This window comes from Sorex fumeus, unplaced genomic scaffold (assembly GCF_029834395.1).
Source record: "Sorex fumeus unplaced genomic scaffold, SorFum_2.1 ptg000030l, whole genome shotgun sequence".
NCBI classification, from domain to species: domain Eukaryota; kingdom Metazoa; phylum Chordata; class Mammalia; order Eulipotyphla; family Soricidae; genus Sorex; species Sorex fumeus.
In genome coordinates this window covers 7368602-7383742 of record NW_026606087.1, presented here as the reverse complement: position 1 = coordinate 7383742, position 15141 = coordinate 7368602, and the positions used below count along the sequence as shown (strand labels likewise).

Genomic DNA, 15141 nt, shown 5'->3' with positions numbered 1-15141 from the left:
TCCTGGGAGGATCCTCCAAACACCCTTTACTTGGTGTTCCCTTCTCTATCTGAGCTGCCCTTTCCCCTAGCATGTGCGACTGACCTTCAAGCCATGGAGTGAACCTCCTGGTACTTAACTATTCTTGGATGTTAGTTTCCTATTTTGTTACTTTATATTCCCCAGATGAATGCAATCTTTCTATATCTGTCCCTCTCTTTCTGACTCATTTCATTTAGCCTGATACTTTCCATATAGTACCACTTGTATGTTTGGAGGTTCTAGCAGGGGCTGGAGTGATAGCACAGTGGTAGGGCATTTGTCTTACACGCTGCCAACATGGCTGACTCGAGTTCGATTCCTTTGCCCCTCTTGGAGAGCCCGGCAAGCTACCGAGAGTATCTCGCCCACACAGCAGAGCCTGGCAAGCTACCTGTGATGTATTCGATATGCCAAACACAGTAACAACAAAGTCTCCAACGGAGATGTTACTGGGCCCGCTCGAGCAAATTGATTAACAACGGGAGGACAGTGACAGTGACCACTTGTATGTAAATGTCATGACTTCATCTTTTCTAACAGCTGCATAGTACTCCATTGTGTAGATGTACCAAAATTTCTTTAACCAGTCATATGTTCTTGTGCATTGGGATTTTTCCAGATTTTGGCTATTGTGAACAGTGCAGCAATGAACAGAGAAGTGCAGCTGTCATTTTGACTATACTTTTTTGCCTCTCTGGGATATATTCCCAGGAGTGGTATTGCTGGGTCAAATGGGAGCTCAATTTCTAATTTTTTTGAGAATTGTTCATACTGTTTTCCAAAAAGGCTGAACCAGTCGGCATTTCCACCAGTAGTGGAGAGTCCCTTAATTGCCACACCTGTGCCAACATGGGTTTCTTTTTTTCTTTTGGATGTGGGCCAGTCTCTGTGGTGTGAGATGATATCTCATTGTTGTTTTGATCTGCATCTCTCTGATGATTAATGAAATAGAGCATTTTCTCATGTGCCTTTTAGTCATTTGTATTTCTTCTTTGAGAAAGTTTATGTTTTTGATGGGGTTGGATGTTTTCTTCTTGTGGAGTTCAACCAGTGCTTTGTATATCCTTGATATCAACCCCTTATTGGATGGGTATTGGGTGAATATCTTTTCCAATACTGTAGATTGTCTTTGTATTCTGGTCACTGTATCTCTTGAGGTGCAGAAACTTCTTAATTTAAGATAGTCCCATTTGTTTATCTCTGTTTCCACTTGGTTGGTCAGTGGAGTGTCGTCTTTGAAGATACCGTTAGCCTCAATATCGTGGAGGGTTTTGGCAACCTTGTCTTTCATGTACCTTATGGATTTTGGCCTGATTGAGATATTTAATCCATTTTGATCTGACTCTTGTGCATAGTGTTAGGTCGAGGTCTAAGCCCATTTTTTTTTGCATGTGGTTGTCCAGTTATGCCAGCACCATTTGTTGAAGAGGCTTTCTTTACTCCACATTTCTTGCTCCCTTATTAAAGATTAGATGCTCATACATTTGGGATTCTGTGTATGGATATTCCATCCTCTTCCACTGGTGTGCGGACCTGCCTTTGTTCCAGTACCATGCTGTTTTATTACCGCTTTGTAGTAGAGTTTGAGGTTGTGGAGGGTAATGCCTCCCCACGTCTTTTTCCCAAGAATTGCTTTAGCTATTCGTGGGCATTTGTTGTTCCATATGAATTTCAGGAGTGCTTGATCTATTTCTTTAAAGAGTTTTATGGGTATCTTTATAGGGATCACATTGAATCTGTATTATGGTTTGGGGAGTACTGCCATTTTGACAATGTTAATTCTTCCTATCCATGAGCAGGGGATATGTTTCCATTTCCTCGTGTCCTCTTTTATTTCATGGAGTAGCATTTTGTAGTTTTCATTGTAGAAGAGACCCGGATAGCATTCTCATCCTGTTTTCGGGCCCAGGTCTCTGAGGCATATTTTATTTCAGGAAGAGCAGTGGAATCAAAGACATGTGCCCGGAACTGGAGGTTCTTCGTCCTCTTAGCTATTTCTTTGATGCTCTTGAAGGTGTTCCAAGCCTCTCTCTTCCTCCTGCACAACTCAAGTGCCAGGTAATTCATCATGTTGACTTCTTGACCTAGGCACATATAACTGTTGCATTCAGAGATGTTTGTCCCATTGAGACATCAGGAACGAGAGACCATTTCTTATAAATATTGTCTTCGTGAGATTCAGCTGTAGTCCCACATTTCCACATTTTTTAGATAGTCACCAGTATCTGACTCACGGTCAAAGTCAGTCAGCATTTGTGCCGCTTGGCTAATGTTTGGTGTTATTAGAACGATGTCATCAGTGAAGTGCAGGTGGTATAGTTGCTGACGATCTATCTTCACTCACATTCCTTCCTATTCTAGTTGTCATATGATGTTCTCGAGGGTGGCACTAAAGAGTTTCGGTGAAATGGTATCAACCCTGCTGAACCCTTCTCTTGACATGGATGATCACTTCTTTGTAGAATGGTGAGATCCTGGTAGTGAATCTGTAATACAGCTCATGGAGGATCCTGATGTATTGAGTTTGAATTCCCTGATTGGCTAGGGCTTCAATGACTGCTTCTGTCTCAACAGAATCAAAGGCCTTTAAATAAATGAATGTTAGAGCGTCATCTTGAACTCCCAAAAAACTTCAATGAGCTTGGTTATCATGTGGATATGGTCAATCGGGATGAATCCTTTTCGAAAACTGGCTTGCTCGCATGGTTGTCCTTCATCTAGTGTTCTGCCAATCCTATTCAGGAAGACGCGAGTGAACAACTTGTAGATGACAGACAACAGGCAGATCGGGCGATAGTTGCCAATGTCATGGATGTCTCCCTTCTTGTACAGTAGTAGTACAGTCCTACTAGTTTTTCATTGGAATGGAACCTTGCATTCAGACAGGTAGCAAGTGAAGAGCTGAGCCAGCGTATTTATGAACATACTGACGGCAGGTTCTTCAGGTGATCAGGTCTGACCTTGTCTGGGCCTGGTGCTGTTCATTTCTTTGCCTACAAAATGGCGTGTCGGATTTCGGAAGGGAGAATGTTGGGTACAACATATCCATCCTGCGGAATTTGGTATGTGGCAGGTGGACATGGCTATCAAAGAGATCTGAGCAGAAGTCATGGATAATCTCCTCCAGTTAGGCTGATTCCAAGGTATTTGATTTTCTGGGGCACGATTGTGAATAGGATTGTTTTTTTTTTCATGTCACATTCCTCTGTTTCATTAATTTGCATATAGGAAGGTCATGGATTTTTGGGGCATTAATTTTATAGACTGCGACTTTACTGTACAAGTCTATTGTTTCTAGGAGTTTCTTGGTAGAGGATTTAGGATTCTCGAGTTATAGTATCATATCATCTGTGAATAGTGAGAGCTTGATTTCTTCCTTTACTATCTAGATGCCTTTAATGCCTTTTTCTTGCCTAATCGCTATTGCAAATACTTCCAGTATTATATTGAACAGAAGTGCTGATAGTGGGCATTCTTCTCTTGTCCCTGATCTTAGAGGGAAGGCCCTTAGTTTTTCACCATTGAGGATAATGCTTGCCATGAGTTTGTCGTAGATGGCTTTGACTATCTTGAGGAAAGTTCCTTCAAAACCCATTTTGGTGAGAGTTTTCATCAAAACGGGTGCTGGATCTTGTCAAAAGCTTTCTCTGCATCTATTGATATGACCATATATTTCTTATCTTTACTTTTGTTGATGTGATGGATTATGTTGATTGATTTCCGAATGTTAAACCATCCTTGCATCCCCGGGATGAATCCCACTTGGTCGTGGTGTATGATCTTTTTGATGAGTTGTTGGATTCTATTTGCTAATATTTTGTTGAGGATCTTCGCATCCGTGTTCCTCAGGGATATCGGCCTGTAGCTTTCTTTGTTGGTGATGTCTTTGTTTGCTTTTGGTATTAGGGAGATATGTGCCTCATAGAAGCTGTTTGGGAGAGTTCATGTTTTTCCAATTTTCTGGAAAAGCTTGAGAAGAACTGGCAAAAGGTTTTCTTTAAATGTTTCAGAGAATTCACTGGTGAGTCTGTCTGAGCCTGGGGTTTTGTTTTTGGGAAGACTTTTGATTACAGTTTCAATTTCTTTGACATGAATGGGCTTATTCAGGTATCTGAAGTCTTCTTGGTTCAATCTTAGGAGACTATAGGAATTCAGGAATTTACCCATTTCTTCTAGGTTCTCTTGTGTAGTGGAATACAGACTCTCAAAGCTGTCTCTGATGATCTTTTGCATTTCATTGGTTTCTGTCTTGATGTAACCTTTTTAATTTCTGATTCGGTTTATTAGGGTTCTCTCTCTCTTTCTTTGTAAGTGTTGCCAGGGGTCTATCAATCTTGTTTATTTTCTCAAAGAACCAGCTCTTGGTTTCCATTGACCTTTCGGATTGTTTTTTGGGTTTCTATGTCATTAATTTCTGCTCTAAGTTTTATTATTTCTTTTCTTTGGCCAAATTTTGGTTTCTTTTATAGGTCTTTTTCTAAGATCTTGAGCTGTGAGGTTAGGTTATCTATGTAGGCCCTTTTTTCCTTCCTGAGGATTGCTTGCAATGCTATAAATTTCCTCTTAACACAGCTTTAGCTGTGTCCCATAGGTTCTGGTAGCTCCTGTCTTCATTCTCATTTGTTTCCAGCTATCTTTTGATTTTGCCCTTGACTTCCTTCCTGACCCACTCATTATTCAACATTGAGTTGTTTAATTTCCAGGTGTTTGATTTGTTTCTCAGCATCTTTGTGTGATTCACTTCTATCTTCAGCACATCGTGGTCTGAAAATATTGTTGATACTACTTCTATCTTCCTGATTCTATTGAGGTATGTTTTGTGGCTTAGCACATGGTCTATTTTAGAAAATGTTCCATGTGCACTGGAGAACAATGTGTATTCTTTCTTTTGGGGGTGTAAATCCCTGTATAGGTCTATTAGCCCTCTCTCTTTTATTTCTTCCTTCAAAGTCAATGTTTCCTTGCTGAGTTTTGTTCTTGTTGATCTATCAGAAGTGATAAGGCAAAGTTGAACTCTGACTACTATTGTTTTGCTAGCAATGTCCTCCTTAAAATCTGTTAGCAATTGTTTTAAGTATTTAGATGGTCCCTCATTAGGTGCATATACATTTGAGAGTGTAATTTCTTCCTGTTGTACGTATCCTTTGTTAAATAGAAAATGGCCTTAGCTGTCTCTTCTAATCTTTTTTTTTCTTTTTAGGTCACAATGGGCAATGCACAGGGGTTACTCCTGGCTCTGCACTCAGGAATTACCCCTCGTAGGGCTCAGGGGACCATATGGGATGCTGGGAATCGAACCAAGGTCAGCCTCATGCAAGGCAAATGCCCTATCTGCTGCACTATTGCTCCAGCCCTCCTCCTAATCTTTTTTTACCTGAAATTTAAGTTGTCAGATACTAGTATGGCCACCCCAGCTTTTTTGAGGGAGCTGTTTGCTTGCAGAATTGTTTTCCATCCTTTAATTTCGAGTCTGTGTTTGCTCTGACTATTCACATGAGTTTCTTGTAGAAAGCAGAATGTTGGTTTCAGTTTCTGGATCCATTTTGCCACTCTGTGTCTCTTGATTGGTGCATTTAGACCATTGACATTGAGAGAGATTATTGTCATGAGGTTTTGTGCCATCTTTCTGTGGGGGTTAGTTGTGATTCTAAGTGTGTTTCTTCTTATCTTACAGAAGCCCTTTTAATCCTTCTTTTAGATTTGGTTTTGAGTCTATGAAGTTCCTGAGTTGTTATTAATCTATAAAATGGCGTATCGTTCCATCGAGTTTGAGTGAGAGTTTAACTGGATAAAGTATTCTTGGTAAGATCTTCATTTCATTTCATTAGAGTTTTTTCATTGTCTTCAGGCTTGGAGGGTTTCCTCTGATAGGTCTGCTGTAAATCTAAGAGGTGCTCCATTGTATGTGATATCCTTCTTTGACCTTGCTGCTTGCAGTATTGTGTCTCTATCCACGGTATCCATCATTCTGACTATAATATGCCTTGGAGTGTTTTTATTAGGGTCTCTTTCAGCTGGCACCCTTCTGGCTCCTTGTATCTGAATGTCTGCATTCTTTAACTGTGGGAACTTTTCAGCAATGATTTCTTTGACTGTGGCTTTTTCATTGGGGATTGCCTCCCTGTCCTTCTGGTACTCCAATGATTCTAATATTGTTCCTCTTGGCGTCATCTCCTAGGTCTCTGATTCACCTTAGAGCTATTTTAAGGTCTTTTCCCATTGTTGTTCCCTATGCGATTTCTGTTGCTCGTTTTCAAGCTCTCTGATCCTGTCTTCAGCTGTAGTCTTTCTACTGCTGAGGTCATCCATTGAGTTTTTAATTTCATCTACTGAATCCTTTATTTATGACACTTCTTTTTGTAGCTTTTTTAAAATTTCTGCTCTCATGTCTTCCTGTATTTTCTTGACTGTCCATTCCATGTTTCTTTCTTTTCTTTCTTTAATTTTCTGAATGTCTCCTTCATTGATTCTTTGAGCAGTTCCTTGAACATCCTCAGCATTTCATCTCGAAATTCTTTATTGGAGAGAATGTATTTGTGGGTAACCCCTGCTGAGGATTCGGGACTCTTTTCTTTGTCTTCTCCTCGTAGTGGAGATTTGCGCTGTTACTTCATGCTGTTGTGGTTGTCTAGAGGTAAAATCTTGGAATTCACTAGCACTGTTCCCTCTTATCGTGGGAAAGGATTCTGAATAAGGGTGGTCAATTGTGGTCACCCTTCTCCCTTTCTAGAATCTGTCCTTCCTCTCAAGCATTATTCTGTAGCTTATGATGGGCATCTAGTGAAGCGTTGGAGTAGGTGCTCTTTTGTATTCGGCTTGTATAGCTTCTTGTGTACTGGTCTTTTGTTAAAATTGGAGTAGATCAGTGGATTGTTGTTGTATTGTAGTTGAGATGGCCAGGATTTTCTCCACAGAATTAGGTGATAAAGGCTGGGATGTGAGTCAAGAGTGCTGTGAGTGGGAAATAGAAGAACGGCCATATCAGAGAAAGCCACTCTCACTTCCGAGGGGGTCACGCCCCTACGTGGAGGCCACGCTCCCAGCTGGTTCTAGGGCTGCGCTGACCTAGGAATCTGTGGAGGAGGGCGGTGCCCTGAAGAGGTGGGCTGGCAGTCCTGAGGAACTCAGGCAGGTGTTCCCCAAAGTCTCCTCTGGCTGCCTGGTGGTGGGGGCCCAGTGCGGGGAAAGGGGCCAACAGTATTCTTATTGAGAGAAGTTAAGTTACCATTGGGACGTGATTAAAAATGCTTGGTGAAACTGTTAAGTATGAAAGTGTGCTGCCTTAGAATCACAACTAACCCCCACAGAAGTAAAATTTCTGAAGAGTTTGTTGTCAAGGGGCTGGAGCAATAGCACAGCAGGTAGGACATTTGCCTTGCAGGTGGCCGACCCCGGTTCGATTCCTCCATCTCTCTCAGAGAGCTGGGCAAGCTACTGAGAGTATTCTGCCCACACAGCAGGGCCTGGCAAGCTACCCGGGGAGTATTGGATATGCCAAAAACAGTAACAAGTCTCACAATGGAGACGTTACTGGTGCCCGCTCGAGCAAATCGATAAACAGTGGAGGACAGTGCTACAGTGCTATAGTGTTGTTGTCAAGACCTAAGAGCTAAAATGGATAGCTATGAAGAAAATATGGCCAGATAATTCCTGAACACTTGAGGAAGTACTTGGGATATGGGGGAAGAAGTAGTAATACCATGCTCTTCTAGGATATCATCATAACATGCAATTAAGGAAACTCATTACTATAGAAAAATGTATAATTAGAAAAGAACTTTGAAAAGTTAAGTGAAAACTAAAAAACATATTTCAAAGAGGAGAAATACATAATATATATACCAGTTTTCTTGTTTTCTAGATATAAAACAAACTTGAAAGCCATTTTTAATTTGCAAATGAACATTTAAATAGAATAAAAATTTTGTTTTCTTTCTTTTTTTGTAATCTTTTTTAAGTTGGAAATTGAAACCAGGACATCATATGTGGAGTTATGTGCTCTAACTCTGAGCTACATTTGCCAGCCATGCAGTAGAAATTTTGAAATAAGGCATGAAAGAAAAGAATATATGGTATGATCTATAATACTGAACTGAAGATAATATTTATATTTGAGTTTAAGTTATAACATCTGTGTGACCTTGAACAGGTCACTTAAATTCTCTGAGTCTCAGGTTTAAAATATGTTGAATAAAAATTGAACTATTGAGAAAATGAGGAGGAAGAAGTCAGATAATCAAAAACCTCAGATAACCGATCCCTCATTTATATACACAGTTCAATTGGTCTGTGCTCTACAAACTCTTATTTACATAAGCATAGATGTAATCTGGCTGGTGTCCCACAATCATCCCACCAGCTGTCATTTGCATACATAATCTTAATGGTTACTTGAATGTTAACTCACTAGATTGCTAAGACAGTGTCCTTGTATTTTGAAATTCTGGTTTTAAGATACCCCATTTCAAATGTTTGTTTCAAAATTATGCATTCACCAGGCTACGTTAACCACTCTTTCAAGCATCCCCAAATTTCAGTGGTTTAATAACACTAGTTTTTATTTCTTGCTCATATTAATCATTGAATTCTGTGAGAATTCTGCCCATTTAAAGACACAGTTTCCAAAACAGAACCCTCTGAATTAGAAAGAAAGAAGTAGAGGGGGTGTGATAGATAGTACTGGTCAGGAGAGTCTCTGGTCTCCTGTATTTTACTTAAAAAAAAAATCGAAAACCATAATCCAGATATGGGAATCGGGTGGGTGAAATGGTAATCATGTCTATCACAGAAAAACTTATGACTAAATCAATCACAGGCCAGGACAGTATAGGAAACGCTGTAATAAGGTAAGGGTGGAGAACTGATCTGGAATCTGGGAGTAAGCTGCTGGTAGAAACAGCCAGAGGCTGGGCTTTCTGATACACTCATATCTGAAGAAATCAAATTCAGTATTGAGACAAGATTATGGCTCAGACCTCGCAATGAGAAGGAATTTGACTGCTGCCAAAATTTTGGAAATGTGCTTTTATTTTCAAATGCAGGTATGTGACACTATAGTTCATTGCTAGCACACCCAAATCCAGTCTTCCCTCTCCATCTATCCTACTGGCTGTGTGTAGGAGAAATACACAAGGTCTTTATAGCAGCTGAAAAGGGCCTTTTACTAAAAGTATGTGACATCAACAGTAACACAACACATCAGTCTACAACTGGGGTAGACACCCAGAGCCCTATAGTTCAGCAGACTTAAGAGGCATTTGGAGGGGAACTCTTGTACCAGAGCAATGCTACTGTTCAAAATATAGGGCCTGTCTGTTTCCCGGATGCTTTGGCAAGAACATCAGCTGCTTCAGGCCAATGTTTGCTTTTTAGGGAAGAAATGCTGACCTTTTTTCAAGAATGCCCTCAGAATTTCCATTACTCTGCACCTTCTTCTCCGTTCCCTCTCTTACAGGGTAGTTCAGGGAGTGTCTGTCTGGAAATATTTTTGCACATCTTTATGAAGAGCAGCTGGAGGTTTAGGAGACAATGCGCCTCATATCTGGGCCTTTGTATCAACTGGGAACAAAGCTGGGGAGCCCTATAGTCAAGGGAACACAAACTGGTCCTTCTTTGAGGAAGACTGAGTCTGGATATTGCCAGCAGAGTCCTGCCCCATAGTCACTTGCAGGAAACTCCATTTGCATCCTGTCTCTAACTCTATGGGCCTTAAAATCCTTAGTGTCATGTACAACCCCCACTTCCACCACCACCACTGATGCATCAGGGAAGATCATACATCCATGCCCCCAAAGTTCATTTGCCTTGATGTGCACTTCTTTACCTTAATGGCACATCCTTGGTCAACTCTGCCCTGGGTTTCTCTCATAGCAATTTTTTTTAGCCACTGTAAAAGGACCACCCTCCACCCCCAAACACACACACACTCTCCTCATATCTACGTTCTGTTTTGAAGTAAGGCCTAATTCAGGGGTGTCTTTCTTAAAGGAATGTTCGTGTCAAACCTAGTCCCTGAACTTAGAACTGGAATTGCTCATTGGGTCTCATTCCTACTCTCTCAGATTATTCTGAAAATATTAGAATAAATGAGGCTAATCAAAATAGTTTTTCTCACTGATACAGTAGTGGTGAAACAACTTGTCCTGGAAAGCATGCAAAATGCCAGCTATTCTCAGAATGCTCTCTGACATTCTGACATTCACTTGCTCTTTTAGTCAACATTTAATGATGTTCTTCCAAGCATCAGTCACCATGCTAGGCACTCACTTAGAGAATGGGTAGACATGGTTCTTGTCTTTGGGAAAAAGTGCAAGGATAGACAAACACCTACATAAGTCATTGTGATATGCTGTCTTAAATGTCAGTAATGTTGGAATGTTGGAAAAGTGCCAGAAAACACAGAGGAGAATGTGGTCTATGACATGGCGTATAGTGGGAAATTGGTGGAGGGGATCACTGTCTGTAAGGAGAGAAAGATGTTTGTACTTGGTTCTAACGGGTGACCAGAATATAAAATACCAGAAAGAAAGCTAGTGAGTGGAAGTACAGAGCTGTGACCAAAAACACAGTATTGTCTGGGAACCAGGAATGGTTGGAGGGGCTGAAGGATCTCTCTGGGAAATGGGGATTGGAATGGAAGGCGTTTAGCTCAGATCTCTGAAGGAAGCAGTTTTGTACAGGTATTAGAGTACAGCCCCTTTATCCAATCTATTGAACTGGAGGTCCAGCTCCTTGATTTATTAACTTCGTGTCCTCACTGAGTTGCTGGAACTTTTGGTGTGTTTTTCAAACAAACTTGTCTGAAAATGGCAAGAGTAGGAACCACCTCATAGTGAAAACATCTAGAACAGTATTTGGCGCATATGTATTCTATATGGATGTTAGTGACCAAACCAAACAATATTTATAACAAAATAAAAATAAAAACAATCATAATAAATTTTACCTAGAAGCCTGCACCCCCTCCAAGTTCATGAGGGATGAATAAAAATGTAGTTGCAATAGAAGTGGAGTGAGAGGTCAAATTAGAGATGGAATGTGCTCTTGGTTTTATGCTAAACAATTGGGAACACTCTCAAGTTTGTATTTGGGAAGAAATTCCATTTGAACTGAACCACTAAGAGGCACACGCACACTTGTATGTGAACTCAGGAAAGCTGAAAGCACACAATGTATCTTCATTCACTTCAGAGGCAATTAACTGCTCTCAGAGAGAACAAAGAGAAAGCATCCTGTGTTATACAGCAGCTTAGAACCCACATTAGAAATGGGGACCAATAAGTTTTCCATTGAAATCATAAGATTATAGTGTTTATCAAACATCTTAAACATATGTGAAGAGCTCACTGAACTGGTGCTTGGTGACTGTCCACACCTTGTGAAAACCTGTGGGTTGATTTTTATATGAATTTTCTTTATCAAGGACACACATTCGGAGTTTATGCTTGGAGGGTTGTTGGCTTCTTGCACAGGTGTGCTGTGTCTGGTGGTATGTGTGTGTCTGTGTGTACAAATGCATATATATATATATTAACACATACATCCCCATTTCAAAAACAGAGTTAACTTAGCCTAAGTATTGTTCAAGACATGTTTCCTACATCTATAAAAAGAAACTCTGATTTTCAGGGAATGAATGGGAGGTTGAAGACGAGTCAGTGAAAATGAGATGGGAAATGGGAAGACAGATGTTCTGTAACTCCACATTCCAGGTCTGATCCTCTGGGTTGAAGTTGACTTTTTATCACAATTCTTCCTGATTTCTGATTGCAGGAATGGAAAATGAGAGAGTGAGCTTCTTGCTCTTCCTTGCAGAGAAGGAGCTTTACTTCCTCTGTGAGCAGGGGTAGGTAACCTCCCCTTCTATGAAGAGTTCTTTGGTGAAAGTGACTTCATTGTCCACCGGAATCTTTCCCAGAGCATTTATGTTGATCCTCAAAGGACACCAAGTACGGTAAGAATGGCTCCCTCAGGTTACTCACTTCAAAAGAATCCCTCTTCCTTCCTGATGAGCTGGAAGCAATATGCCCATTCCTGGGCCTGACACAGTGCGCTGGGGTAAAGGTTGGAGGCTGTGCACTGGAGGAGGGGGCTGGCTGGCATCAGAGGTCCTACTGCTCTGTAGGCTGCTCATGCTGGAGTCCTGAGCCCCACCAGGAGTTCCATTGGGCTGCAGAGCAGGAAGATATCCCAGAGGACACTTCAGCCTGCTCCACACTAGAGTTATAGGTATTGTAGAGCCCCAGAATGACAGTCAAGACAAACATCGCTGCAGCCATCATCCAGATTACTTGCCAATGCTGACACAGTTTGGGATACATGACTTGTAAGAAATGAACCAATTCTTTAAGTTTGCTGTCAAGTGAAAAAAAAGTTAAAGAATTAGTATATTTTGTACATATGAAATATCCAGACTCATACTTTTCTGTTTGGATACCTCATGTGCAGTCTGGGGCAGAAGTTTACAAATTCAAGTTTACAAATTACTATGCACATAATCCCCTGATGGCAATTATTCCAGCCATCCCAAACCAACTGAATAAGGTCTTAGGTATGATCTAGGAATCTATCATTTACATATCCTCAGTGATTTTCATTCCAGCATTCCATGACTTTGATTCTGGTACTTGAATACCATTTATACATGCCCTGATCTATTCATGAAACTCCCACAAGTCTCAGATACAAACTTAGCTGACTCATACTTTCATGCATCTAAGTGGACTCAATACTCTTTTCCCTTGAATGTAAGAGAATTAATCAGTTCTAAGTTTTAGTTTTTCCCCTGTCACTGTGTGCAGATGTGTGATTTATTATCTTCAGTTTCTCTTCTGTCTAGAGTGTAAGGATTATCTAAGCTCCTAGATTAGATGACTTTTAAAAAAATTTTTTTATTAGTGAGACATCATGAGGTACAGTTGTAGACTTACAAATTTTTGTGCTTGGGTTTCAGTTATACAATGATCAAATATCCATCCCTCCACCAGTGCCCATTTCCCACCACCACGGATCCCAGTATCCCTCCCCCCTCCCCCCCCCCATCCTACCCTGCCTCTGTGGCAGGGCATTCCCTTTTTTTCTCTCTCTCTTATTGGGTGTTGTGGTTTGCAAAAGAGGCAATGGGTGACAATCATGTTTGGTCTATAGTCTACTTTCAGCATGCTTCTCCCATCCTGGGAGGATCCTCCCAACACCCTTTATTTGGTGTTCCCTTCTCTATCTGAGCTCCCCTTTCCCCTAGCATGTGTGGCTGGCCTCCAAGCCATGGAGTAAAATTCCTGGTACTAATCTCGGCCATTCTTGGGTGTTAGTCTCCTATTTTGTTACTTTATGTTCCCCAGATGAATGCAATGTATCTATCCCTTTCTTTCTGAGTCATTTTGCTTAACATGATACTTTCCATGTAGTACCACTTGTATGTAAATTTCATGAATTCATCTTTTCTAACAGCCACATAGTACTCCATTGTGTGAATGTACCAAAGTTTCTTTAACCAGTCAGATTAGATGACTCATAATATCCAGTGATAAATGGCAAGAAATCAGATTGACCTCAAGAGCTCCACATCATATCAGTGCTACTGAGATGAGTAGCCTACAGAAATCAACCTCTGTGTGAATTACTGAAGAAGACTTTTCAACCTCATTACTGTTTATTCTCTATTTTCTCTCTCTTTCTCTTCTCTTTTTTCTACTCCCACCTTCCTTTCTCTCTCTCTCTCTCTCTCTCTCTCTTCATTTCTTTTCTTCACTCTCATTTTTCTTTTTTTCCCCCCAACTTTCTACTCTCTCTGAAGTCTAGTGAAAAGTCATCTGGTCCACTAGAAGAGTTCATTCTTAGAGTTCTCTGGAGAAACCCTTGGACACATTCATTAAGCTAGAATTAGTTGCTTCTAATCCAAGATCTATTTTTTAAAGTGTTAAAAATTGAAAATGCTGAGAATCACCAGATGGAATAAATAAATAAAGTGACAGCAGGGCTTTCTAAATGTATCTCAGTGCTCATATAGATTGTGAAATATGTAGGCCATTTGCTGAGACATACTGGGCTCTAATTCACAGTTAAAAAAAGATGCCTTATTATGGATGAAAAGACTCAACAAAACCTTCCTTTGAAAAATACCAGATGCTCAGAGGTTCTGCCTCAGATGCTAAGGAACCAACCGATTGACTTCTTTTCCATGTGGGGACTCTTTGAGAATCATTTCGGGAACAATTAAGTCAATGAGCACAGCAATTGTAGTGAAGTCACTTTTGTAACTAATAGGAAGCCCAATTTAGATTCTATTTATATATGACTTGAGATTATTATTTTATCTTCCTTTAGGGATGCAATTTCCAATGTTCCAAAGAAAGTTTCTTGAGTAGGTTACTCCTACTCCACTTTTACTAGTAAGTGCAATGCAAAGGAGGAGGCCAAGATCTGCTTTTATGACACTCTCATTCATTTCCTTCCAGCTAGTAAGGGAGGCTAGAAGTTTAATTAAATAAGAAATATAATGCCTTTGAAAACGATTTTTGATATTTTAATTACTCATAAGGAGGGTTAAGTTTGTCTTCCTGTCACCTGGGCCTAGGGAGAGAGGCTTCAGAGATGCTGATTGGAGAGCTTGGTAAGTCACTATCAATGAACATAGAGAACTTGATGTGTGGTAATTACCTGAGAAATATGAATGGCAATAATCATGCTAAAATGCCCTCTGGGTTGAGAGTATGAGACCATGGTAGGAAAACTGTCCTCCTGCCATTAGTAGGCCAAAGGTATATGCTTCCACTTACCTGAATATAATCAGGGGAAGGATAGCTAGCATGCGACATAATAGATCTTTCCAGAAAAATTATTTAGAAGATGAACAATGAAAAGATTCCCTTCTAGATTCCCAAAGACAGAGATTTTAAGTGATCAACTACAAGAAATGCATTTGACCACGTCAAGGGAACTGTGGTTGAAAGATCCTAGCAACAGCATTAACGTGTCTGAATGTGTCTGAATGTAGATGGAGCAGAGCTTCACTTTTCTGCATGTCTGGTGAGGCACTACACTAAATAAGGCCAGAAAAATCTCTGCTAAGCCATGGCACCTACTCACAATAATACTATTTAAGTAATACCTTCCCTCCCC

The 15141-nt window shown here is 40.5% G+C and overlaps 1 protein-coding gene across 1 annotated transcript in view; it reads right to left on the bottom strand.

Annotated features, from left to right (window-relative positions):
• Positions 1–8844: 8844 nt before the first annotated feature.
• IRAG1 (inositol 1,4,5-triphosphate receptor associated 1) overlaps positions 8845–15141 on the bottom strand; it is a 137037-nt gene continuing 130740 nt past the window's right edge. The window contains exon 21 of the mRNA XM_056116227.1: positions 8845–12375. Within this exon, the coding sequence (XP_055972202.1) occupies positions 12132–12375 (244 nt within the window). The 3' untranslated portion in view covers positions 8845–12131. The remainder of the gene's footprint in view (positions 12376–15141) is intronic.